The sequence below is a fragment of the Vidua chalybeata genome, chromosome 3 (genome assembly GCF_026979565.1).
Source record: "Vidua chalybeata isolate OUT-0048 chromosome 3, bVidCha1 merged haplotype, whole genome shotgun sequence".
NCBI classification, from domain to species: domain Eukaryota; kingdom Metazoa; phylum Chordata; class Aves; order Passeriformes; family Viduidae; genus Vidua; species Vidua chalybeata.
Window position 1 is genome coordinate 18,838,303 of NC_071532.1, and position 25,071 is coordinate 18,863,373.

General features: G+C 39.9%; 1 protein-coding gene across 1 annotated transcript in view; it reads left to right on the plus strand.

The window, feature by feature from the left end:
• GLP1R (glucagon like peptide 1 receptor) overlaps positions 1–25,071 on the plus strand; it is an 86,715-nt gene that overhangs the window by 38,003 nt on the left and 23,641 nt on the right. Inside the window, 4 exon segments of the mRNA XM_053936859.1 lie at positions 14,448–14,557; positions 17,038–17,144; positions 20,543–20,696; positions 22,206–22,365. Coding sequence (XP_053792834.1) covers positions 14,448–14,557; positions 17,038–17,144; positions 20,543–20,696; positions 22,206–22,365 — 531 coding nt within the window.

Sequence of the window (25,071 nt, forward strand, 5' to 3'; positions counted from 1 at the left end):
GTAGCCCCGTCAGTTGCTCCTATATGCACTGGACTGCACCAAGGCTGGCTGTGGACTTGCATCAGCACAGATGTGGCTGTTGCTCAGATCTCCACTCAAAATCTGAAATCTTGGAATGCTTTTGTTTCAGCTTAGAACCTGTCTCTAGTTTTGAGGGGTCTGGCACCTGACTTAGATTGTTGCTATTCTGTATGTGTTGGTATCTTGATATAGCACAGTAGTGAATTTTGAAGCAACTTCTGATTGTGCTGCTTGCCGAGACTGATTTCATTTGAGCAACTTTGGTGTCTGTTTCTTTGGAGGAAACTAAGCCAGAAGCTGTGCCCCAGGAGTGCATTGGATCCTTTTCAGTCCTGGAGGGAGGCATAAGACTTAATAATTTGGCTGTACTACTATGAAGTCTTCCATAACAACCATACACAGGCCTTTGGAGGACTTCTGCACTACCAAGATCTCATTAAATTGTAATGTTTCTTGTGCCAGGTAAAGGGCCAGGTGGCTTGTATGCCTTAATTGATATTGTCCATGAGGCCTCAGTGCTTTGTAGTTCCCTATGCTCTCTAAATCTACCTTTCTCCTAGTTTGAAATTGTTTTCTTGTTTACCTAATAACTTTCATTGTCATTCACCTTTGCTTGAATCACTTGTCTCCTATAATTCACTTTATTATCTGTATTATCCTCTCTTTACTTTGTTATGTGTTGCAATGGTGACACCTGCTCCTTTGTTCTCCCAGATCATCAGGTAAAGTACAGCCTGGGGACTCTTGGAAACAGCATCGGTTTCCAGCCTGTGATGTGAGAGACCTGAAAGTCTCTCTGGTGGCAGACTAACCCAGCAGTAATACCAGATGACCTCTGATAGTAACCTTGTGGCTTCCTCTGGCTGCTGGAGATTGAGTCAGTCTGATTAAATCGTGGAGATATCTGGCACCACAGCTGTACTTCACATAATAATTTTGCCCAGTCACAAAGATTGTATGAGCTGAGCTTCACGTGGGGATGTGGAAATGCAGAGATTGGACTGTGTTGCTGCTCCAGAGTACTGTCAGTTGCAAGAATATATTGAGGTCAGATCTTTCTCATTTCCCCCTGCTGTAACCTGGATTTGAGACCCTCTTCCAGCACTCCCCATTTTCTTTCTGGTGGCAGAACTTCTTTTCTTGATATGTCTTTATGTAGGGGCTTTGCATACGGCTTGGGTGGAAGTGGGGTGTTACCTTGGAACTCTGAAGTACCAGATGTTAGCAGTTTAACCATGAGGATTTTATGATTGTTTAAAGCAATTTCCCTAGGGTTATGAGATACAGGCTAACCTTATTGTGGTGCAGCAGAGATCATGGAAATTGTCTGCACAGTCCCCACCCAGCATTAGTGTCCAAGTTAGTCCTGGCTGTTGCTTAAATCATTAATTAATACCTTCCTTCTTGTGTGGTGCATTTATTTTCCCAAGAGCCTAATTGTGCTTACTCAATTACACAATTGTAATGGTATCATTGTACAGCAATATTGAAGATTCCATTCCCTGCTACACAAGCAGGAAAACAAAAAGTTTGAAGTGAATTCATCTGATCCCAAACTAAATCTATCTTTGATTGGGAGAAGGAGAAGGGCTGAGAAAGAAACCAGAACCTTGTTGTGTTTGTCAAGGTGTTGCCACAAGTGCTTTGTGTCTGTGGCATGCTGTATAGTGACACAGGTGAGAATCACACATAGACCTCTGCCTCAGCAGGATTTTGTGTCACTGCTCCTGGGGTGCCTGGACCATTGGAAAAGCTTCTGCAGCTAATCTTTTCTTAAATGTGATTTAGTACCCTTCTCAGCCCCTTGCTATCAAACATGGTCAGGGCTGGTGCTCAAGCATCTGCACTCCCAAGGCATCTGCTGTGCTGCAGGATTAAATCCAATGTCCCGATCCTGTTCCCTTTCCCTCAGTTCCATTTGCACACTGTTCAGACTCAGGGGGAGGGAGTTTGGGGACAGAGTGCCATAGTGCGAGAAAGAAGCAAAAACATTTAAAAAAAAAAAAAAAAAGTTTGATTTTGTTTGTGAATCCTCCTATGGATAGCAGTGCTGCGGTGGTGAAGCTCTAATTCTGCCTGTGCAAAGCAAACCAAAGAAACTCTTGTTGATTTCTAGAGGCCTCTGTGGAAAACCCTACAGCTGAGGACCCAGGCATTTGTGTGAGAATTTTCCTTCAGACAGTTTTTGAAGTTATGTGCATGGCAGGAACATTTGGTTCAAGGGACCAAGCTCAACCTTGTCTGGTTTCATCTCTCACACTTTTTGTTTAATCATCCAGCTTCGCAGTTTGAGATGGTCTTTTAAAACTGAGACAGCAGATGTCTTCGTGAGTGTGTAGTTTAAGTACCTGCTTACCTTTTTGCATGCAAGAAAATAAATTTCACTTCAAATACTGGATACTCTGAAGATGATTAGACATTTATTAAATTTCTTCCCTTATTTGCTTTAATAAAACCAAGCTTCCAGAAAGTTCTCAATAATGCTGAAAGGTATGACCTTTTTTCAGTGAAAATTATGTTTCTTTGCTTTTGCTAACCCATACACAATTCAAAATATATATTTCCTTGCACTAGAAGCTGTCTCTAGCTAATTGGCAATTTCAGTTTGCTTAAAGTAATAATAATAAAAAAAAAACTTAGTCTTTCAAGTTCACCTCTGCCTCTGTTTGTCAGTCTCCATCTGGTAGTATACCAGAGAACTCGGAAACATATGTTGCTCATCTCAAGGGTAGATATAGGGGCTGTTGGCAGAAATAATTTTTAAAATCATTAACAGATAAATGTTAGTAACGTGCATTTATTTTGGGCCACATGGCAATGCCATTCTCCATTTTACCAATTTTGCTTAAGTAAAAGAAACAGCTTTTTAAAGAAAGTGCTGGTTAACTTCAGATTGAGGTGCATACAATAGAGCAGTGACATATGACCTTCCAGCTGGGCTGAGATGTGACTTTCTATAGGGATAATCTCTCTAGGAGAAGCTCTGTGCTCTGATTCCTTTCCTGCCGTGGCCAAAATACATCAAAGGAAACTTTGCACATAGTCAGACATTGCAAAGCTCATATGTGTGATGGAAGCATGATGTTCATATGTCAGGTATAGATCTGGTCACCTGAGCCCTTCTAGGAAGAGTTATGGTTTTTGCACTGCTGCAGAAGCCTGCTGTAGGATATCAGCTTGCTGTGTCTGTGGGAGTTAGACCAGTTGGCAGGACTGTATGTTTTCCAGAAATTTTTTAGTTATAGCTGTATCATGTTTTTTGTTTAAAGTAATTCCTTGAAATGCACTGTCAAGGATGTCAAGGCACACCTCAGAAAAGACATAGCTGAGCTTCATTTTGTGAGTGCTTGAGACGTGTCCTACAGCTGATCTGGCCATGAATAGTGCCTTTCAGTGAGAAATGAACACCATTAAACCCAGCTGCAAGGAACAGCTGGACTGCCTCTGTGCCTTACCCATGCTAGTCTAGCAGGTAGCTAAATATGTTTGATATCTTAGACTTCATCTGTGCTCTCATTACATACTTGCATAACTGAAGTTATCTACTTGCTTTTGTTTTCTGTACCAGTGCACTCTTAAACAGAGGGACCTCAAATCTTTCTTCACTTTTACTTACCCTTAAGAACTTGCAGTTTTTAATTGCTGTGGACGAGTAAAGTGAACTAATTAAGGGTCTGAATAAACAATAGTGTTTGTGTGTGCTACATAATTAAATGCCTTGCTGAAAACAGATTGTTAACTTTCAGTTTACTTAAATGTTGCTAATTAGTAAAATATTGGTTGTTTTGGGTTTTTTTTTCCCCCCAAGTCCCAGAAGATGTGCTAAGACATGAATACCTGATCTTAAAACAGCAAAGGTGGAGAGCAACTTGCCCATATGGCTCACTTCTTCATCCCCTTTTCAGGAATTCCTGGCACTTCACCTTGGGTGGTGGGAAAGACTCCTCTCACATCCAACCTATGTGTGTCCTCTCACATAACAGATACGCTTCTGATGTGGTAGTGATCTTAAAGGTTATTTATTTTTCCAATATCCTCAGTTAAATTTTGGTGAAGATACAAATCAATCTACATATGTATGTGTGTGTATATATATAAGTAAATGCTTTATGTAAAGGCAGCTGAGTCTTTGCCTCTAACTTAGGAGCTTTGTGGTTGAATTTTTTATAATTTCATTTGACAGAGTAGTCCTGCAAAAAATGTGGACTGACTTAAAAGGTGTCTGAATGCATGTCTAATTATAGAATATCCTCCATTTCATGCCATTTTGCATATGCATCTTTGACTTGAAAATACACTAATCTTTACAATGATTATACTTCTTAATCTTGCACACAGTTTTATTTGTTTAGAAGTATTATTCTTTTCTACTTGAATGTTTTATTGGTGACTTTCCCCTTGAGAGTTTTCTGTCATAGACTAGATTTTTCCTGAGACACTCAGGTCCCTGCTATGAATTTTCAAAACCTCCTCAAACATGCTCCAAATGTTAACTGTTAGGATTCCCATACATCACTTTAATTTTTCTTTGTATAAGAATAAAGCTTTTCTGGGCAATGTGTATGAGAGAACTTGGGTATATGACTTGTTTGGTGACAAAAATAATGCTGTTTGATGCCTGGTCAGACTCATATGACTTTCTGGTTCTAATTTACTTTTTGACAACTGGAATGAACAGGAATGAATTAGGCAAGAAAAGGATCAAGTGCTCAATGGCATATTTCCTCTGAAGGCAAAAAACTGACTTACATGTGCAAAAACTGCCTGGTAATGGTCCTGGAGTTTAATGAGGCAGGGCACCAACAATTCCTTTAAACAGAATGAAAGCACAGGTAAAATGTGGAAAACATTGTGTTGGTGTGACTGATGAATGACAGTGAGCCTAAGTTTTTTTAAATGTGAGGTATCACTGGCAGTGAACATTCAAGGGAAGGGATTGTTCCTTGGCAGGAAGAGAAGAGTTTAAGTCAAAGGGATTTTATGTCCATCCAAATACCTCTCAAGCAATGAAAATTGAACAGAAATTTAAATTGGAATCAAGAATGTGGGGAAAATTACCCATATAAGAGTGTAAGACATCCTGACTTTTAGATCAGGGACAGGTCCCAGCTTTGGGTTGGAGGACAAGAATCACTGAGATTGGTGTAAAGATTGACTTTGGAAAGGAAAGCTGCAGACATACCTGCAGCTTTAGTGGCCTCCAGACACTATTGACAGAAAAGATGGTGATTTCCAGAATAAAATTGCTCGGTCCTTTCTTTTTTTTTCCCATTATTTGTTAGAACTTGTATTTAGTACCTTATAGATTTGTAGCGCTTGGCATGATGAGATTCAACAAATTAGAACTCTGTTTTAAGGCTGATGTTTTCCAAGAACATTTTGTCAAAATTTTATTCTGTATTTCAGCATGTGGATGAGAAAGAGGAGTGTGGCTCCTGTGATGCTGGTGATACGTCTCTTGCTGCTTGTGGGGATGAATTCCTTATGTGTGATTGTTTGCAACTACAGTCTCCAGAAGCCATATCAGTGTGGAGTAGTGTTCCTTTCTCTTGAAATGTGTGGCTGTTGAGGTCAGATGTGCTTTTGGTGCATGGGCTGAGTAGGGCTTCTTGTGGCCTTGTTGGCTGCAGTAGGTCCAGATCTGAAAGCAGCTGTTCCTTGTTGATTTTGCCCCTCTTCACTGCTTGGCTGGAGCAGGAGGAGCTTGGAGTATGATGAGGAAGGCTGAGGAATTGGCTGGTGAGAAAAGAGATGTGAGAGGTTGGAGTTAGGTTGCAGTTTTAATTATGGTGGCTTTGAGAAATGGCAACCCTGAGTAGGAGCTGAGAGAGAAGTAGGAAAGTGTGGGGGGAAAGGGAAAGGGGGCAAGAGTGCAAAGGTAGAGCAGCAGCATAGAACTAAATATTGCAGCAGCAGGAAGGGTTGAAGGAATGAACCTGAAGAGGAGAACTAAGGAGAGGAATGTAGTTAGGGGAGAGAACAATGGTGTGTCTTCAGTCTTCAAAATGGATGAAATGCTTTATTTTATTTGTTCTGCTTTGAAGTGTCCACATTATTTTGTGTAGATTCTTGCAGAAGTATAGTTAGCCCTAAATGAAGTTTGATAGTTTGAGATAAATTTTATGACCTATTTTCCGAAAGTTCCTATTGTTTAGGATTTTTCACCTGTCTTGTGAGAGATGATAAATTTAGGATTATTTAATCAGTGGTTCTGTATACCATTGTTTTTGCAGATAACCAAATCTTGCCAAGGACTGGCAGTTTGCTTGCAGCATCTGGCATTTGTTTTAGGCTCCATGTTCTGGAGCTTTTTGTTTTGCGCAGGAGCTGCATCAACCAACCAGTGTTCATTTGCCTGTGTACATCCCTCTCCCTCCTGACTGTGCATGTTTAACACACTAGTTACCTGTTGTCTTTGCTCAAAGGTTTTTTTTTAGCTCAGCAAGTATTATCCTAATGATTTGTCTAGTTTTTTCCTTTCTTTTTAGCTTGTTTTGAGAGGTTTTTTTTGCTTATTTTTATAAGGCCTTGGAATATGGGCGTAGTAAAATAGATCCCTTTCTCTGCCCTGGAGACAACTTTAATTGTGTGGTTTGCAGCCTTTTAAGAGAACTTTTCACTGCAGATTTTTTTTTTGGCATCATTTTAATATCCTCAAATAGGATGGCTTCTATTAATTACATTAACTGATACAATAACTTAAAAACACAAAACCTCTTAACAGCATTTTTACAAGTCTGTTTTGCATTAAACTTCCAATCACATTTGTTGTTGCAATAAATGTATTCCAATCTACTTTTATTTATTCTGAACAAAACTTCTAATGGTACTTCTTGGTATCTTCTCAAATGTTGACAAAGCTGTGCCATTACCATAAATACTTGTTTTTCATAAGCTGCCTTCTTTTATTGCATTAATTCACATCTTTTATAGTTCATAAACATTCTTTATTAAACCTGATGCCCACATGCATGCTGCACTTTTATGATTTTTTTTTAAAGTTTATTTCAAAAAGTTATGTCAAGTGTCAGTGTTGTCTAGCATAGTTAATGGCAGCCTTTTCTTAATACAAGTTCCTCAAATTAAATGCTTGGAGGGTATAGCACCTTTTAGGGTAATGCTCTGTTAAAAACAATATTCTTTTCCAGAAAGCTATTTTAATTTTTGAGATGCTAATTCATACCCAGTGATGTGACTTAAGGAATACTTTGTGAGTTGGTATGGTCTTCTTTGCTTCCATAACCTTTATTGGCCACCATTATGCAAGTAGTTTTTAATTATGAAGCTGTGTTCTGTGATTGTTTTCTTTTTCACAGATCTTATACCTTCAGTATGAGGAATGGATTTGCATGTGAGATGTAGTAAAGGGGGTTCTTCTCTGCAGGATCATTGCCTCATTAACTGAGAAAGTTGTGTTGAGTGAGGCAAGATATTGCAGACCTGGCAAGCATGATCTCTGCACTAAGAGAACTGAATATGCCCATTCAGAACAAATTTTCTTTTTGTATAAATGTGACTTTATTATGTTACCAAAATATGGTCTTTATTTTTGATCATCTCTTTATGCATGTGAGCTAATAGCCTTTAGTGTTCATTGGGGAGCTGAATTGTTGGTGGTCTTTGAATGGACCATACAAATAAGAAGATGCAGTATTTGATATAGACTAGATTCATTCTGCTTAAATATGGCTTGCATTTCACAGTAGTAAGAATGAGTAATTTCACATTAAATTATCTCCCTCTGTTCTGCATCCTGAATAAAACTGTGGATTCTGTTGGAAAAAATGTATGACTGTGTATGTAGAAATATTGTTACTGGGTGGAACTAGAACTCATCTAAGCAGCTTAAGCTTAACACTTCCTGATTCTTGAATCTTTAGTGCTGTTGTGTTAATGTAATTTCAAAAGAAATGCTTTTAAATAAGAATTTATATGCAGGCAATATTGCATGTGTGATGCCAAACATCATCTCCATCTGCAGTGTCTGTGACTTTGTGCTTTTGATAGCACAGCAGAGGATTCTGGCACTGAGAATTTCCAGGACATGCAGGGGTGTCTGTGCAGCCTGCAGTGTGGCCTGTGCTTGGTTGGATCTTCCCTTGCACCATGTAAAGGTGTCTGTTAGGTCTGCATGAGGTCATGTCAGGTGGTCACTTCAAGTTCTTGCTGCAGGAAGAAAATAATTTTCAGTAGTGTGTATAGTTTGGGTGAGAGGTAGGGAAACAGACTCAAACATCCCTATTGTGAATGTTCCTCATCACTAGCTCCTAGCTTGAAAGATCAGAGAATCCCTCCAGCCTTTTCCAATTAAAAAAAAAAAAAAAAAAAAGCCAAAACACTGCAAGGAAGAAGAGTAACAAGAGGAAAAAGAAAAGTAAATGCGTTCACACTCCTACCAAGGGACAGACGTGAGCTTGCACACCTAACAGCCACCCCATGGTGCAAGGGAGCATGTAAGTAAGCAAGCACAGGCTTGGTTTTTTTTCTTTTTGTTATTACAAAAGCAAAGGAGTTGAGATGACTAATACATTATGAGGGAAGAGGAATGGTGGGAAAGAATACTAAATAAAGTACCTGTAGTTAAACTGCCTGTTGAGGTAATATAATTTCAGATGATGTGGTGGTAAGCCCAGCACAAAGGAGCACTTTGATAAATGTGATTCTTGGACAGTGGTGCAAGCTGGGGCTCTTCCAGCTCCCTGGAGGCTTCAGGATCAGGCTGTTCTCTTATGTCATGCTTTTAGCTGGATGCTCCTAGGCATGAGTCCTGGGTTTAGGATGTCTTTGCAGAAAGCAGCATGGGGGTTGGGGCTGAGTGACACTTAGCAGCAGCTTTTACAGCCAAGAGTGATTCCTTTCAGGAGAGCATTGCCCAAGTAACAGCAAGTGATAGCTGAACAGAGCTGCTGATGGGGGCGCAATCTCCTAAATTCTGGTAAGTTGTTGTCCCCATCAAATGGCAGTTTGCTCGTTTCAGGAACAAACCAGTCTGTCTTGAAGACTGTAGTGATGCTCTCATACTGCAGAGACCCTGCTTTATGGAGAAAATTGTTACCTTTTCCAAAACAATTTCCCTGCTGGAAGTAGAGAATGGATGTTAACAGAGGACAAGTCTATAACACTTGACACAGAGCAGACAGACAAAACTGCAGTCTCTTGTTCTTCTCATTCTCTCATCTCTCTGCCTGAATAGAATTGATTGGCTAGGACACGCTGTAATTTATTTTTACAATGAATAATGTTCCAGTTTATCCTCGGGGACAGTTGGGTGAGTAATGTCACACTGACCTTGACACCCTGATGTTGTAAAATGCAGATGAGGTTGGCTGTTTCAAATAGAGAAGATACTCAATTTGTTTTTATTTCTAGTAAAAATGGGACTAATAAGGAAAAGTTGGTTTTTGCCCATGCTCTCCATACGTAAAAGTATTCAGCTATTTCTAGAATTTGATTTGATTTACAGGTTCAGTAGATAGATGTTATTAGCTTCAATGCTGGCTCTCTACCTTTTATCAGCTTAGAGAGAGTTTTGGGCATCAGTCTGTGTTTTAGCATGTAATTCTAATGAGGTGTGATTGACACTGTTTAAATAAACTTGTGCCATTAAGCTGCTGTTCCAAAGGTTTTGCAATTTTTTGCACTTAACTTAAAAAGTAAATAAAATCAGATTCCCTATGCGCTGGGTGTGGATTTGTTTATTTGCAGAGGATGATAGCCAATTCTAGAATATAGTGGAATGATTTGAAACGTTGACTCTATATAAGAGAAAACATAACAGGACAGGAAAAAGGTATTGCAGGATAGCAAGGAGGCAAGAGCCACCTTGAACCTTTAAAAAAAATATTGTTCTTCATTCTGGTCTGTTAGAACTGCTGCTGGTCTTTGTATGCTTGGTGTTTTGACTGCATTAAAGGTAAGAGGGCCTGAGTCACTGCAGAATTCAGGCATGGACAAAGGTGATTTGCCTCTGAGTAAACCACCTGCAAGCAAGAAGCTGAAATTGCTCAGCAGTTGTGGGGGAATCTGTGTTGGTGCCTTCTTTCTGTCATGGCATACACGCCACCTCCTAGCATGTCACTGTTAGTTTGTCTCAGTGTCTATTAATAACTGATTTTCTTTTCAGCAATGGCACCACATGAAAGTTGCAGGAAATTAGGTTCCTAGTGAGCTTTGGACCAGGCCCTCAGCAAAGACAGAATGTCTACATATACTATCCCTTTATCTGTTTTAGAAGGTTGAAGATCTCTATCTTAAGCCATGACCACCTGTGCAGAGAGAGTCATAAAAAGTACATGTGAAAAAGTAGTTTTGAAACATTTTTAGGTAGCTTTATTGCAAGCCACATGCTTTCCTCTGAGCAGAAAGAATGGTAAGACACTTGCAATTCTTGAGTCAAAACATTACTGATTAAAAGCTAGTGGATTCCTTGAATTTTGTTGGACCTGCAACAAAGATGGGAATTTTGTATATGAGAAGATTTAAAGTTTCAGGGTTTTATAGGTTATTTTGGAGAAACACCAAAGCAGAGTTGCTGGTGTTTTACTCTGTCCCTCACATCACTGAGACAAGACTGGGGAAGAGCATTCAGCTCATCTCTTCTGAGCTGCTGGACATTAACAGCTTTTTCTGTGTTTGGGCAGTAGCATGTGGCTCCCTGTGACTGAGCTTGTTGTCCACAGGAGGAGTAGATGGAAGCTGTTCGCCTTCTGCTTCTGGGAAATGGAGAAAGTAGGAATGACTGTGGGCTGATGCAATTTTGGGAGGGTTCTGTTTCAGAGGCACACCTTTCTGTGGGCATGCTGTGTGAAGTCTGGGCTCTGGGCAGTCTCCTCCAGGCAGCTTCTCTGACCGATCACACAGCGCTCGAAGGTGGCCGCACGCCTGGGCTGGGTTTGCCTGGGAGACCCTGCATGGTGCTGGTGTTGGATGGGCCAAGCTGCAAGGCATGAAGGGTCTCGTGTGTGGTGTTTATTAATTTCTGAGCCCTTCACAGCTCCACAGAGTGATGCTGTGTGGGTAATGGGGAGTCTGACACATTACTGAAAGCATTCCATTTCCACAACAGTGAGACTTGTTTTCACATTTCTGAGAGTAACTGGCTGCCTGCAGTGCATCAGCCCTGTGTTATTTTCATGTCCTGCATTCTGCACTCTCTCAGCTCTTTCATGAGTGTTGTCCCATGTATCAACTAGAATCTTAATGGTACCTCAAAGTGGAAATTCTTATAACATTTTTATAAATGCTCTTTAAAACATCAAAACAAACATTAAAACATTCTTTTTAATAACATTTTCTATCTCATAAGCATTTTGTCTACTAAATTATTCCATAGATCAGGTATTTAGGCTCTCACATTGTGATATGCAGTCTCATCTATTTTGAATTTGTTTGATTTATTCTTCTACATTTTAAGGCTCTTTTTGGGTACAAATAGCCCAGCTGGTCTTCAGTTGCCTCTGAGTCCTGCACTGGTCACCCCTGTTTCGGCAGTCAGTGAGTCTATGACAACCTGACACAGCTGGCATGTGACCCTAGAAGTCTGTGAGAGCCATTTAGTTTGAGAGTTTGTGAGTCCTAGATGTGGCAGGAATGTTCCTGTCCAGTGTAATAGCATTATATTATTTTTTCTTCATATTTAAATGAATTGCCTTGTCTTTCTGTCTGATAGCAAATTCCATGTTTCATTTACAGGAAACCTTTCAGTTCTCTAATATATGCCAGCCTTCAGGATACGCTAGATTTTCCTCTTCATTATTTAAAAAGTGTTATCAATAAAAAAGAAAATTAAAGTGTGTCATGATGATTGGGAGAGAAAATAAATATATTGAAGCTAAACATTCATTCCAGTTAGACCTTGCACTAAGAAATACTGGCAGGGGGGGTGAATTCACAAAGGGTTTTAGAGAATGTGAAATAATGTTGGGGTTTGGGGTTTTTTTGTTCACTTGTTTTTTTAATTAATTCTCCTTTAGCAGGGTGGGGGTTTTTTTTCCCTTGTGTTTTTTTTTTTTTTTCACCCCAGGAATATAGTCAAATTTCTTGTTTTCTGAGATTATGCCTCATAATAACTTTTTGATTGTCTTGTAATGCTTGGTTATAGCTCATCTAATGGCAGACAGACAAAATTTTCTAGTCCTATGACCCTCTGAACTTAAACCTCCTGGATTTCACATTCATTGGCTCCAAATATACAATATTTACTGATTCCTAGGGCTGCTTTTCCACAGGTATTTTGAATGGCTTACTTCAGGTTGCTGACCACTAATTGTGAGGGGGGTGGGTGAGAGAGGGAATGATGTGTGAGATCCTTAATATATTCATAGAATCATGGAATGGTTGGGTTGGGAGGGACCTGAAAGATCATCTAGTTCCAACCACCATGCCCTGGACTGGAATGTCTTCCACTAGGCCGGGTTGTTCAAAGTCCCATCCAGCCTGGTCTTGAACTCTTCCAGAGATGTGGCATCCTCAGCCTCTCAACATAACCTGTTGCAGTGACTCATCACCTTTACAATAAAGAATTTCTTTCTAATATCTAATCTAAATTTACACTCGAGCTTTTCTTCTTCAGGAACTGGAAGGCTGTTGTAGGATTTCCCTGGAGCCTTTTCTTCTCCAGGCTGAAGCAAAAAAGCCATTGAGAGCCTCACAGCCCTCTGCTTGTCCTTTGCAGCCAGGTCTCCCCTATCCTTCCTGAGAAGACCCATATTTTCCCTAGTCTTTCTTTTATTCCTGATGCTCCTAAATAAGCATTCTTATTACCCTTGAGTGACATCATAGCAATGCGCTGACCGAAGGAAGTGGTTGTCACTGGCAGTAGGCAATGAGAGCAGGTGCAGTTAGTGGCTGTGACTGTGTGTGTTGCAGATGCTGTACCTAATCTCTCCTTCTGTTTTCATGTGAACACATACCCTTAATAGTAAGAAAAAAAACTCCACAAGCATAGCTTAATTTTTATATCATCTTTATATTACCTCTTACTGGTGTATTCAGTATAGCAATTACAAAACCAAATAGACTATAATACCAGAACCATTATCAGCTACCATTTAGCATACTCATTAAAAATTGCTTATTAGAATATTAATGTTTATATTTTTTTAACATTTATTATTTAGAGTACCTATTAGTTGTCTGCTACTGACAATTTTCAAACAGATTACCTGTTGTCAGCTAACATGCAAATAGCCTACTGGGTTGTTAGAATTTCAAATAAGTTTTAAAATTTTCCCATTGAACAGAAATGCCAAATTCTAAAGATTCTAGTTTGCAGTAATGAGGGAGCTGACAACAGGATGAGGTTGAAGCAGGCAAGGCTGGGTTTGAGCAAAAGCTGTAATTGGGAGGTATATTGATGCCCATGTAGAACTGAATCTTCCTAACTCATCTTCTTATACCCCAGAGTATTGTAAGTGTATTTTTCCAAACATTATCTGGGTAGAGACTAACCCTGGTTGAGGGATTGACCCAGCATCGCTTTTTGAGGGGTAGATTCATTTATACAGAATAGGTCAGTTTACTAATAGGTCAAAAATGTGATTAGTGAGACACTTCATTTGCAAAGCAGCTCATACAAGGACACTTCCAGTTGCTTGTGTGTACAACTGTCTAAGTTGTTAGATTTCCCCAGTACTCTAGACACTAGAGAAGGAGTTTCTTTTCGTACACTATAAGTGAGTGCTGCTTTCCCTTTGCACTTTTTTTTTTTGGTGCTTCAGTCTGACATAATTTATTAGGAGCCATTTCAATGCACTTGCTTTTACAAGATCAAGCAGCTTACTGCTTGAGAAAGATGTTTAATTTATTGCTAATTTTGTTATTCAAAGATGTAGACAGAGGGAATAGAAAGAGTACATAGGTAGTTTAGGAAAAGATTTATGGCTTCATTTTGTAGCACAAATGTTTGTATAAGCATTTACATTTTGGGAAGCTTGTGTTAGCATACCTGTTCTGAGGTTTCTCTGAGTCTGCATGCTTTCAGAAAAGAAAAAGCAGTTTTAGTCTTTGTGCACCTTCTTTTCCATGTAGAATCTGTAGCCGAAGCTTAACATTCCTAGAATTTCTTTGTTTCAAAATCTAATATTTTAGTGAGCTGGAATTTATGCATGTTGTAAAATCCACACAAAGATGGCAGCAAATATTTCAGTCTCTTGTTAGTGTGGAATGGTCAGCAACTGTCCTGGAATGTGTCCTGGTGCCATCTGATACCTTGACAGCTGCTCCAGGGCCCTGAAGACAAGCAGCAGAGTGTTGGGGGCAGGCAGGGAGCAGGTGCAGCACTTCCCCTGCCATGCTGCAGCTTCCCCCTCCAGCCAGGAGAGCGGTGGGTGAGGAAGGAGGGTTGCATGGAGATGCTATGTGAGCCTTGCCCCTTGGTCGAGTAGGCTCTCTTCCATTCACCCTATGGCTCATTTTGCTCCTGGCAGTGCTGCATGGGCAGGTGTACCGCTTCTGCACCTTGGAGGGGACCTGGCTGCTGAAGGAGAATTCAACCCTGCCCTGGAGGAACCTGTCTGAGTGTGAGCCCTCTGACCAGGTAAGAGTTTTGCCCATTTCCCCTCCCCCTCTCTCTTGCTGCTGTTGTTTAGGACAAAGCAGAAGAGAGGGACAAAATAGTTGCTGATGCCCACGCGTTTTTCTCCTGTCAGAGTAATCCTGACTGACTCACCTCAGTGAGCCTAATGCTAAGGGACATCAGGTCTCTCCTCTTTAACAAAGGGAACATGAAGGGTAGATGAGAGCACGTTTAAATGTACGTGAGAGCCAGAGAAGTGACTCAGGTCATCCCAGCTGTGGTGCAAGTTGAGCAAGGAGCTCAGCTGCAGGAGTGACCTACTGTTATTCCTTTGCCTTTTTTCCATTGTCACGTCATTGTAATAGTGACCGTTTGTTCTGTCTGTCTTGTTAGCAGCTATTAAGGTGATTAAGATGAACTGAATTGAAGGATATTTGCTTTTTCACCTTTGGGCATGGGGCAATACCTGCCCTTTTTTTTTGTTCAAGGTTTTTTTTTTCTTTATACCTTCATTTTCTGTGCGTGATGGAATTAGGCTTGTCAGTGTTATTTTCTTGCCCTCGTGCTTTTTACTCTGCAGGGAGCTGAGATGCCTGGCACTAAATGAAGGAGAGCACAGGGATTTTCAGAGGATTTTTGACCGCCATTGGCGTCAGCCAGTGCACTGTGTGCGTTCCCATGACACGTGATACCACTACTACTGTGAACCTCCCAGGGTGATGCTTTTCCTCACAGAAATTGAGTGCATTCTCTCTCTATCCTGGAGTACTGGGAACTAGTGTATTACCTAGTCAAAACAGTTCAAGTTTATGAAAGTCCCAAGAGCTGCAGGATCTATGCCCTCTGTGGTTTCCCTTTTGTGTTCTGTGCTATATCAGCAGAACACATTGTCTTAACACTGTGTATAAGCCTGGTTGTTTGACTTTTCCTTGTTGACCCTTATGATTTCTTCCAGAGCTGTGCTGGGACATGCCAATGAGTGAGATACCTAATGGTAACACTTGTTCAATTTGGCATCTGCCTCCAATTTTTCATTAACTGATCTGGATTCTGAAACCCTTTGTACATGGTGTCACTCCCTGAAATATGAACAGCCGTGTTTGGCTATTGTTCCAGCCATTTTCCAGCTAATGTATATAGAGCCCCATAGTAACTTAAGTTTATGCATCTGGCATGTAGGAACAAGAAGTTGTTTTTCTGAGTTTGCCATGTGTTATATTACAAAGGTAACTAAAACAAATTCCAAAGTGTTAGTGAATCTTTATAAATTTAGGTGTATGATGTCATTTTCATCTGTGTATGTGTTTTAAATTGTCAGGTTTCAGTTGTTTGCTTAAGCTTTGATACTGAAGAGATTTTGCTTTTCATAAGGCAACTTTCATAGCATTCTCTTTAAAGCATTAAGCTAGCAAATCTGAGGTACAGCCTGTGTGTTCACCTTAAATCCTCCTGGCTATGCAAAATGCATCTGAATAACTGTACCGAATTTATGAAGTACAAGGAATGTATTCCTTTGTACAGCACAGTTCTCAGGAGTCAATTGCAGACTTAGCAGCTTGAAGAAGGGAAATAAAATCCCTGAGTCTATTTAGACAAAGATAAGTGCTTAGAGATGAACTAGAGCAGTGAATATGAATGTGCCTTGGAGGCTAAGCAATAAGACTGTGTTAAAATTCAGAACTGCCTGTACCTTTTCAAGTAATTCTCTTCTCAATAAGGATTTTGGCCAGAATTTTCAAGCAAGGGTCTCAATAACCATGTTTTCAGTGAATCTGAGGAGAGCCCCTGCTGCTCTTGTCTGCAGCAGGTCGCTCCCTCTCAAGCAGTGTGGTAACACCTAGGTCATCAGATGCTGTTGGGCTGTGGTTTGTAACCAGGAGGTAGAATAGTTGAGGCAGAACACAGATTATTTGGGGGCAGAAAAGGGTTTAGCTATATGAATGCAAGGCATGCTTTGCCTCCAAATCATCAAACAGGACCTGGCTTGTTGCACTTTGAAATGTAGATGTAGCACTTCAAAGTGTAGATGAGGACCCCCCCCCCATTATCACAGTAAGGAGACTTGCTTGAAGTGCTCAAGTCTGAAAATATTAGGTCTTCCATTTTTACTGTGGGTCTGAGTTGTGTCTGTTGTTCCTGCCATCAGTTTTAAGACTTGCTTGTGTGGTAATTCATGTCTCTCCAACTTTATTATGAAATAATGTCAGATTATCTATTTTTCTAGCCAGGCTGCAAAATCCAACTATTTGAGCCAATACCTGGGAGTAGCTGAGGAATTAAGATTAAATTTTTATTTTTTTAGAGCATATGGAAAGTGGAAGACTGATATGACATGTTCATTTAAACTTGAAATAAGGAGAATGATTAAGAAAGCTAGAAATTGCAGAAAGCTAGCTTTCAGAAAAGCTAGTTCTAGCTGGGAGAAAAGAACTGAAGGCCATGAGCTCTCTCTTTTCCCCCTCCACTTTTTTGTTTTTCTTTTCTTCTTTATATGCTCTCAGGATGCACCAGAAGAACAGCTCCTGAATTTGTCCATCATATACACCATTGGATATGCTCTTTCCTTCTCTGCCCTTGTAATAGCAACTGCCATTCTTCTTGGATTCAGGTAACTGGCGAAGCTTTGAAGAGAGTGGACTAAAGGTTTTATGTTTTTCTATATGACAGTATCAGACTTTAACAGAAACATTTGATTATTTTTTCCCTCCTTCCATCACCTCATTATTTCTCTATCTTTTGTCACTTCTGTGTTCCTTCCTAAAATAATTCCTTCTCAAAATGCAAGTAAAATTGCCAAATTTTTGCAGTTACCCATATGAACATGTAGAATAGGTACTTTTTATCAATTGGAATATTTTATTTGGCAAGTTTTTATTTCAATGAAATTTCCATTGGAAGAGGTGGTAAAAGAGAGAGATGCCAGCATTTCTTCATGGTCTCACCTTGAAGATGAGGCACATGTCTGAGATGGGTGAGGACATTTAAGAGAAAAATTTTCATCTTGCTTTGCTTGGAATTAACCAGAGCATACATCTCACTCTGGCCTATGTCCCAGCCTTCACATGCAAGATGTGCAGAAATGGATTTTTGACAAAATTTATAATTTTGAAGAACTTTCAGAAATTCTTATTTTGTTCACAATATGGAAGAGAGTCCAATTTGAAACTTGAAACGTTTGTGAAATAAATTGCTGACAGCTGGCCATAGTGACATACTGAGTTCATCCAGGTTTGCACCTACAAATTCAACAGAACATATAAAAATTGAGACACTCTTGGTTGCCCATGCCAAAGATAACTGTGTGTATTAGGTTAAAAAATGAATAAAAGAAAAAAAACCCCATCAGACCAAAACACAACTTTGGATTCTAATAGGGATTTTTTTTTTTTCCTCTGTAAATGCAAGAAATGTTTTGATTCCAGCCAGACTTTCCTTCAGTTTGGGGGTGCTGAGCACAGGAGACTGATATTTAGAAAACACAAAGATGAGATCCTGTTCTGTTGTGGGAAGGAAGTCTCTCTACCTTGAAGCTGATCCCTACAGCCAGGTCCCATCCCTCTTATGTCCTGATGAGGCTGCCTCCTAAAAAAGTTTAATGTTCCATGTCCTGGTACTCTTATTTGAAGTCAAGTCAGGAACCTTCAGTGATCCTCTGATCCTTAAACTTCCTTCCCTGACTGAAGAATTACCTTTGCTAGTTATTGGTCATTTCCTCTGGTGCCTGCACTACGCTTTTAGCAAGCGGTCCCTTTCCTTTCTTCCCTTATATATTTAAAAAGGTCAGTCATGTCTTTTAACTTCTAATTTCCAAAACTGAAGTGATGCAAGCCTTCTCACATTGAACCGTACTTTTTTAGCATTCTATTGTCCCTTCTTCTTCTAATGGAGAAGCATAAGTGGGCAATATCAAGGAAGTTTTAAAATGACTGCAGAAATCCAGAGAAATGCTCACTCTCTGTGAATACCATTTGATAATTATGATTTGTATGTGTTGTACCTGTGCAACTTTGGGACCTTTCTGAAGAAGCACCAGATGGTCTTGAAGTCTCCGAATGTCTCCCAGGAGATAACTGTTTTCTCCTCATTTCACCTATCAATGACACTTCTTGAGTAATCTTAGCAGCCCAAATGTAAAGGTCACAGAGCACAACCATGTACTTTTTGAAGGAAGGAAGAAAGCATGTTTTCTGGCAGGGAACAAAGAGCAAGTTTGTCACCAGCGACTGGTAGGAGAGAGGGAATTGGAGTGTGGAGTGATGCTTTAGCATTTTTCCTTCAACTGTGAAGCAGTGACTGGAGAACTGTACACAAGTGTGTGCTTCTCATTTTGAAAGTGAGGTTCTAGGGACATCAGAGGTACCAAGAGTCTTGTTAAAACTACGCTATCAATCCATTTTGTGTTCTCCTGTCTCAGTTGTTTACCGGGAGACAACGTCATCCTGGATCTCATGAAGTATGAGACCTACCCCTATGCGAATTGCAGTTTCTGGATTCTGACTGGAATCTCTGCTCGTTTCCCTGGAGCTGCTCAGCCTCAACAAATGGGGATCAAAATCTAATTCAATGACTTGCAAATACTGATGTGCCTCTTAGAGTTCTTAGACTACAGAATAACCTTTATATTTGTCTTTAAAGGTGATACAGCAGAGGAAACAGTATCTCTCTAGAGTCCTGTTTTGGATCCTCCGAAAAAAATGGAAGGAAAGTCTGTAATTTCAGTGGTGGAAGCTGAATTAGGCCCATAACTTCATGACTGGAACACATTGAATAACTTGCATTGCCTGTAGCAAAAATACTCAGTAACTACTTGCAACCTATTTTCTTCAATTGCCTAATTTACATAACTTTTTCAATCAGATAGAAATGTGTAGCAGTTCTGAAGGGTAGCAACAAATGAATTTTGAGTTTAAGGAACATAAATATTAAAAATAGGTAAGTTTTGAAATAAATTGTGACTTAAAAGTGATACAAAAATTCTACCTGACCTATGACAAACAAGTTGTTCTTCAGTGCAAACCTCTAACTTTCAGACCAAGTCAGTTTTTCTACCAAAATTTATAGAGCTGTAAAAACCAGACATATGAAGTATAAGTTCACTGAAAGTCTTGCTGGAATAATTGCCAATTACCATATGTTACATTTGTCTTTTAGCATCTTAAAAATCATACCCAGTGTAACTTCCTTTTTGGTAAAGTGTGTACCCTTGCAGAGCTGGGAGAAAAACATTTGTGAATAAGGCTGGTAAAATATTGGCAGCACTCTGCAAGTGGATGCCATTTACATGACTGCAGTTTCTTTTGCTATTCCTTAACATGCTTTTTTTTTCTTTTTTTTTTTTTTTTTTTTTTTGACAAGTAGCAGTTTTATTGTCTTTGCAGCAGGCTGCTGAAATTCAAGAGGATTTTTCCTTTGTTTTTTTGTTTTCAATTCTGAATGCAGAGGTGAAAAATCTGTTCCTTTTACTTCTACAGAAAGTATCTACAATTCTCCCAGAAGGCAGTTTGAATATAGATTTTTCTCTTGTCAAATGGTAATTTGCAGGTGGATGTTTTTTTCATTGTGGGCTTGAGCACAGCCAGAAGCTGTGCTGCATACCAGTCCTGAGCTTTGCCAAGGTAAACTTGCACAGTGACAATGGGGTCAATTCAAAGCAATTAGCTTCAGTATTATGTGGAACTTGACTTTTTCAGTCCTTTCAGACAAGGCTTCTGAAAATAACTTTATTTTTACACTTTTTAAGCTTTTGACATTTTTTTTCTTAACGCACCTATCTTCTTCCTCTCCCCAGACATTGTCTTTAAGGGCTGAAGTTTTTAATGTATTTTCCTTGATAGTATTTTCTTCCCAAAGACAGTTTGAAATCCCTACAGCCATTCTCAAGTTATGGGGTTTCCTCTGGTGCCTCCTGATTTCTTACAGGGCTCGTTGTTCCCTTTCTCAGTCCTGTGTCTGATGTTGCATCTTTTATGTAGGTAGTGGATCGTGACTAGATTTTTCTTTTTACAGACATCTGCATTGCACGAGGAATTACATTCACCTGAACCTCTTCACCTCTTTTATCCTCCGGGCTATATCTGTTTTCATTAAAGACTCAGTGGTGAAGTGGATGTACAGCACAGCCACACAAGAGTACCAGTGGGAAGGACTTATAGCCTTCCAGGTAAGGGCAGACACGGTGGTCGTTCATAGGATATTGGAGTGTGCCTGCATGACAGCAGGTAATTGAATTCTTTAGTTGATGGCATAACATGTTTTTCTACCTGTGGGAAGTTTGCCCCTCCACCAGACAGAGGAACAAGAAGCTGATCTTTTTGCATACTTGCATACACACACACACACACACACACACACACACACACACACACACACACATATATATATATATATATATATATATATATATATATACACCAATGCCCATATCTTCTTTCTAAGCTGCAATTTAATTTCTTTCTAGCATTGAAAAGAAGGCATTTATTTTCCTAAGCCAGCACTTTTTGTGATAGAACTGTCCATCTGGTAAGTTGGTTGACCATCAGCTAAGTTGGTTGTTCTTGGTCATCTCTATATAATCTCTTGATGACAGGAAAGAAAGGAAGAATCTGATTAAAATGCAAATTTGAAAATATTTAGAAAAGCTTTGGAGAAATAGGCCAATTAAATACTTCTAACTGATGAGAGAGGATATACAACTCTTTTGTAAATAATGATGAAAGTGTGCCCTTCCCCATTTGGATTTGGAATGCAAAATGTACTTGAAACCTCAAAGAAAAGTAGCTTTATTATCTGTATAGCTCTTGAGACTAAAACATGGGTATGGCATTTGCTGCTCCAGTACAGGGTTGGAGTGGTAAGGGAAACTCTCCTGATGCATCCTTAGTGCCCATCCTTTTCTGACACTGCCTAAGGCAGAAGTGCTAAAACAACTTAGTGAATCTCATAGGATGGTTGATTTTTTTTTTCTCATCTGCAGTTTATCAGTTGCCAGAAAATAACATCACATCTTAAATGGTTTGGAAATGTTTGTATTGTATTGTCAGTTATTTCCTCTTTCCAAAAAGCGTAGACTTTGATTTTACACACTGTTTACTCAAATAGTGGTTTCATCAGGTCTGATGGATAGATTAATTAGGTAATCAGGTTTCATACTTATCTAAAGTCCTACTGATCATCTCTGTATTTTACCAGCTATGAGAGAATTTGCACTTAAATGGGGTGCGCTGGGCAACATTGCTATTCTATGAAAATACCTTTTGCTTTGGCAAATAGTTAACCTTACGGCATCCACTCTTTTTAATAGAGAAATTCTCAACTGCAAAATAGAGTATCTGGAAAGTGAAAGATTCACTGACTGTTGTTGATACAGTATCTTTCAACTGTTCTTTTCATCTTTATTCATACTTTTCAAAATAAAATCCATAGCTTATTGAGGGGAAAATACAGACCATGTACCCTTATTTTAAGGAGTAGTGTTGTTGAAAGCATCTGTCTGCTGTGCATAGCACCTATTACTGGCTTCTGTCCATTCAGCTATAAAATACATGGTTAGTTTAACAAGCTCTCTTTTTGAGGAGCAAGAATAGTAAAGAGAAGCAGTCTTTTGAGTTAGTATCCTTTTATTCTCAGTCCCTTTTGGGTTACTTTGGGCTGTGCTTTTTTTCTGTCACAGGAATCACTCAGCTGCCGTTTGGTCTTTGTGATGATGCAGTATTGTGTGGCTGCAAACTACTACTGGCTGCTGGTGGAAGGCATGTACCTGTACACACTGCTGGTACTGTCGGTCTTCTCTGAGCAGAGGATTTTCCGCCTCTATCTCTGCATTGGTTGGGGTGAGTTGATTTTTTTCCATTTGTCCTCCTGTGGCTGCACTGGCAGAGGGGATAACAGGAAAACTTGTGTGTCTGTCCTAGTGCTGCTCAGTTCAAGTCCTGCACTCTGCATTCCCTTTTTGTTCCCAATCCCTTACCTTGTTTGGGCTGAAGGGTGTGGTCACAGCTCCTGCATGCTCATGACACAGAGGCTGTGGGACACTGCAGAAACTCACCAAACCAGTGGCAAACTACTTTTCCTTCAGGACATTAGCTTCCCAGGACAAATTATGTGTGGGTGGTTCCAGCTGGGTGTGAACTTCTCTGGACTGCCCTGCTTCATCTCCTGAAAGTTTCCCATTGCATTTAAAGACATATGAACTACTTGTGCTGCAAAATAGCAATGATGCTTTGCATCTGAGTGAGGACAACAGTATGGTGACAGCATGAGAGGAGGTGATGCAAAAAGGCTTATGACCAAGGGGCTGCTAGCTGAGAGGTGTCAGGTTGGCTAAGTGGGCAGAGCAGGTCAAATAGGGATTGTTTGGGAAAAAAGGTCAGGGTGCATGTGCCATGGGCATGTGTCTGCTTGAAATCAAGGGTTGTGATGCCTTGAAATCAGCTGGCTGAGTAAGGGTCACCTTCTGTAGAAAGGGTAAAGCTTTGATTCTTTCACTGTATAGTTCACCTATACAGTGAAAACACATTACAGTTTGGGATTAATCCTATTTTTGAAGTGATCTTGCATGTACTTTTATTGCATTCTCTCCCTTCCTCTTCTCTACCCTCCCCTTTTGGTGGAATCATGCCACTTTTGGAAAGATGAAAGTAAATCCAAGTAAATACTAGAAGTGTATCCCTCTAGCAGATATAGTACCACAGACAGTAGTTTGAACATTTAAATGGCTTTGACTCTCCTCCTCTCTCTATGGATTTCAGTTGTGAATATTTTAGCAAAATAGTTCACTGGAAAAATGCATATAAATGGCATATTATTGTGAATTACCCAATTCTACAAAATTATGATATATAAGGAGAAAAGGTTTTCTGACATATTGATAGAAATAAATAAATGCAAATAATAGCAGTTTCCTGCAGGAGAGTTTTATTTAAAGTTCTCTTTCTTCCATATTCTTTCATGTCAGGCATGCAGCAAAAGCAGCACCTTTTTGTTTAACATTTCAACTATATGTTTTAATTAGATCCTCAATTTGATTTAAAAGAAAGGGGAGGGGGAGCTATCCTGAAGCACTGACTGAGGTCAGTGGAAGGAAATGGAAAAGAAATTACAACAAAATTATATCTAGTCAAATCCTATGGGGATTGTGTTGTCTTATAAGAAAGGGTTAGGCTGCTTTTGGTCTGAATCACTTCTGTTTAGAGTTTGTCTCCTGCAAATGCAGAAGGCAGAAAGAGATGATGTTATTTTGGTTTTATTCTTCCTTTACAAAGGTGGTTTTGCTATTGTATATTGAATTTCTAAATGAGTTTGTGGAAATGAGCAGCAATACAAGAACTTGGCACTAGATACGTGGATTTCATTCAAGCTTTCTAGAAAAGCTCTGTCTGTGCCATTCAGCAGTTACCTGTACGGTTTCTTCCTCTTCCATATGTGTCTGCATGTGCAAACCTTGCCAGTGATTCTCCACCTTCAAATGCAGAAGCATCTGCTATTTCAGTGCTCCCAGATTAGTTATACCAGATAACAGTTTCATCTCTAACCAGTGGAAAGGTACCAAAATTTTTCCCATTCTTTCTGCTTCTTCATTGGTGATTCCATTTTTTGGATGCTCAAGTCCCTCACCATGTGACTTTCTGCTGTATGCAATGCTTAGAAGATTTTTATTTAATTTGATTTTTGAGCTGCATGATAGCCTCAGTGTAATGCTGAGACTTCAGGGAGAGAGACAGCAGGTTCCTGTTTGAACTGTTGTCCCGCTCTTTGAAATAGTTAATCAACTGTAAAAATAAAGCTGGAAAAAAAAATATTTATTTGATTGCCAGAGCTAATTTGATACTTTGACCCTTTTTTCTATTAATGAATTGTCCTCTTACAGGACATTTTTTTAACTTGTTCATTTCTCATAATTTGATTAATATTTATGTATGAAAATTTCATGTTTGTGTTGCTCAAAACCATAGTCACTTCATGTTGTTATTTCTTACTATTATAACTGCAGATTGTGATCACTCTCAGACATGCTGGAGTCTGCTCTCCTGGAGCCCAGGGTACTGAGCTTGATGTGCACCCTCCTCACTGCCCTAAGGTCCTTGAATTCCACCATTTCATGGTCACTGCAGCCAAGGCTGCCCTTGAGCTCATGTTCCCCACTAGCTCCTCGTTGTTGGTGAGAGCAAGGTCCAGCATGGCACCTCTCCTCATTGGCTCCTCTGTCACTTGGAGAAGGAGTTTATCAGTGTGATGCAGGAAACTTCTGGATTGCTTATGCTTTGCTGTGCTATCCCTCCAGCAGATATGGGAGTGGTTGAAGTCCCCCAGGAGGACCAGGGTTTGTCACTGTGAGGCTGATGCTGTCTGTCTACAGAAAGGCTTCCTGGTCAGGCAGCCTACAGCAGACTCCCTTGTAATGCCACTTGTCCCTGTCCTCCCTTTAACCTGACCCATAAGCTCCTAGTCAGCTCCTCACCCATCCCCAGGTGGAACTCCATGCACTCCAGCTACCATTGATGTGGTGACACCCCTCCTGCTCTCTCCAGCCTGGCCTT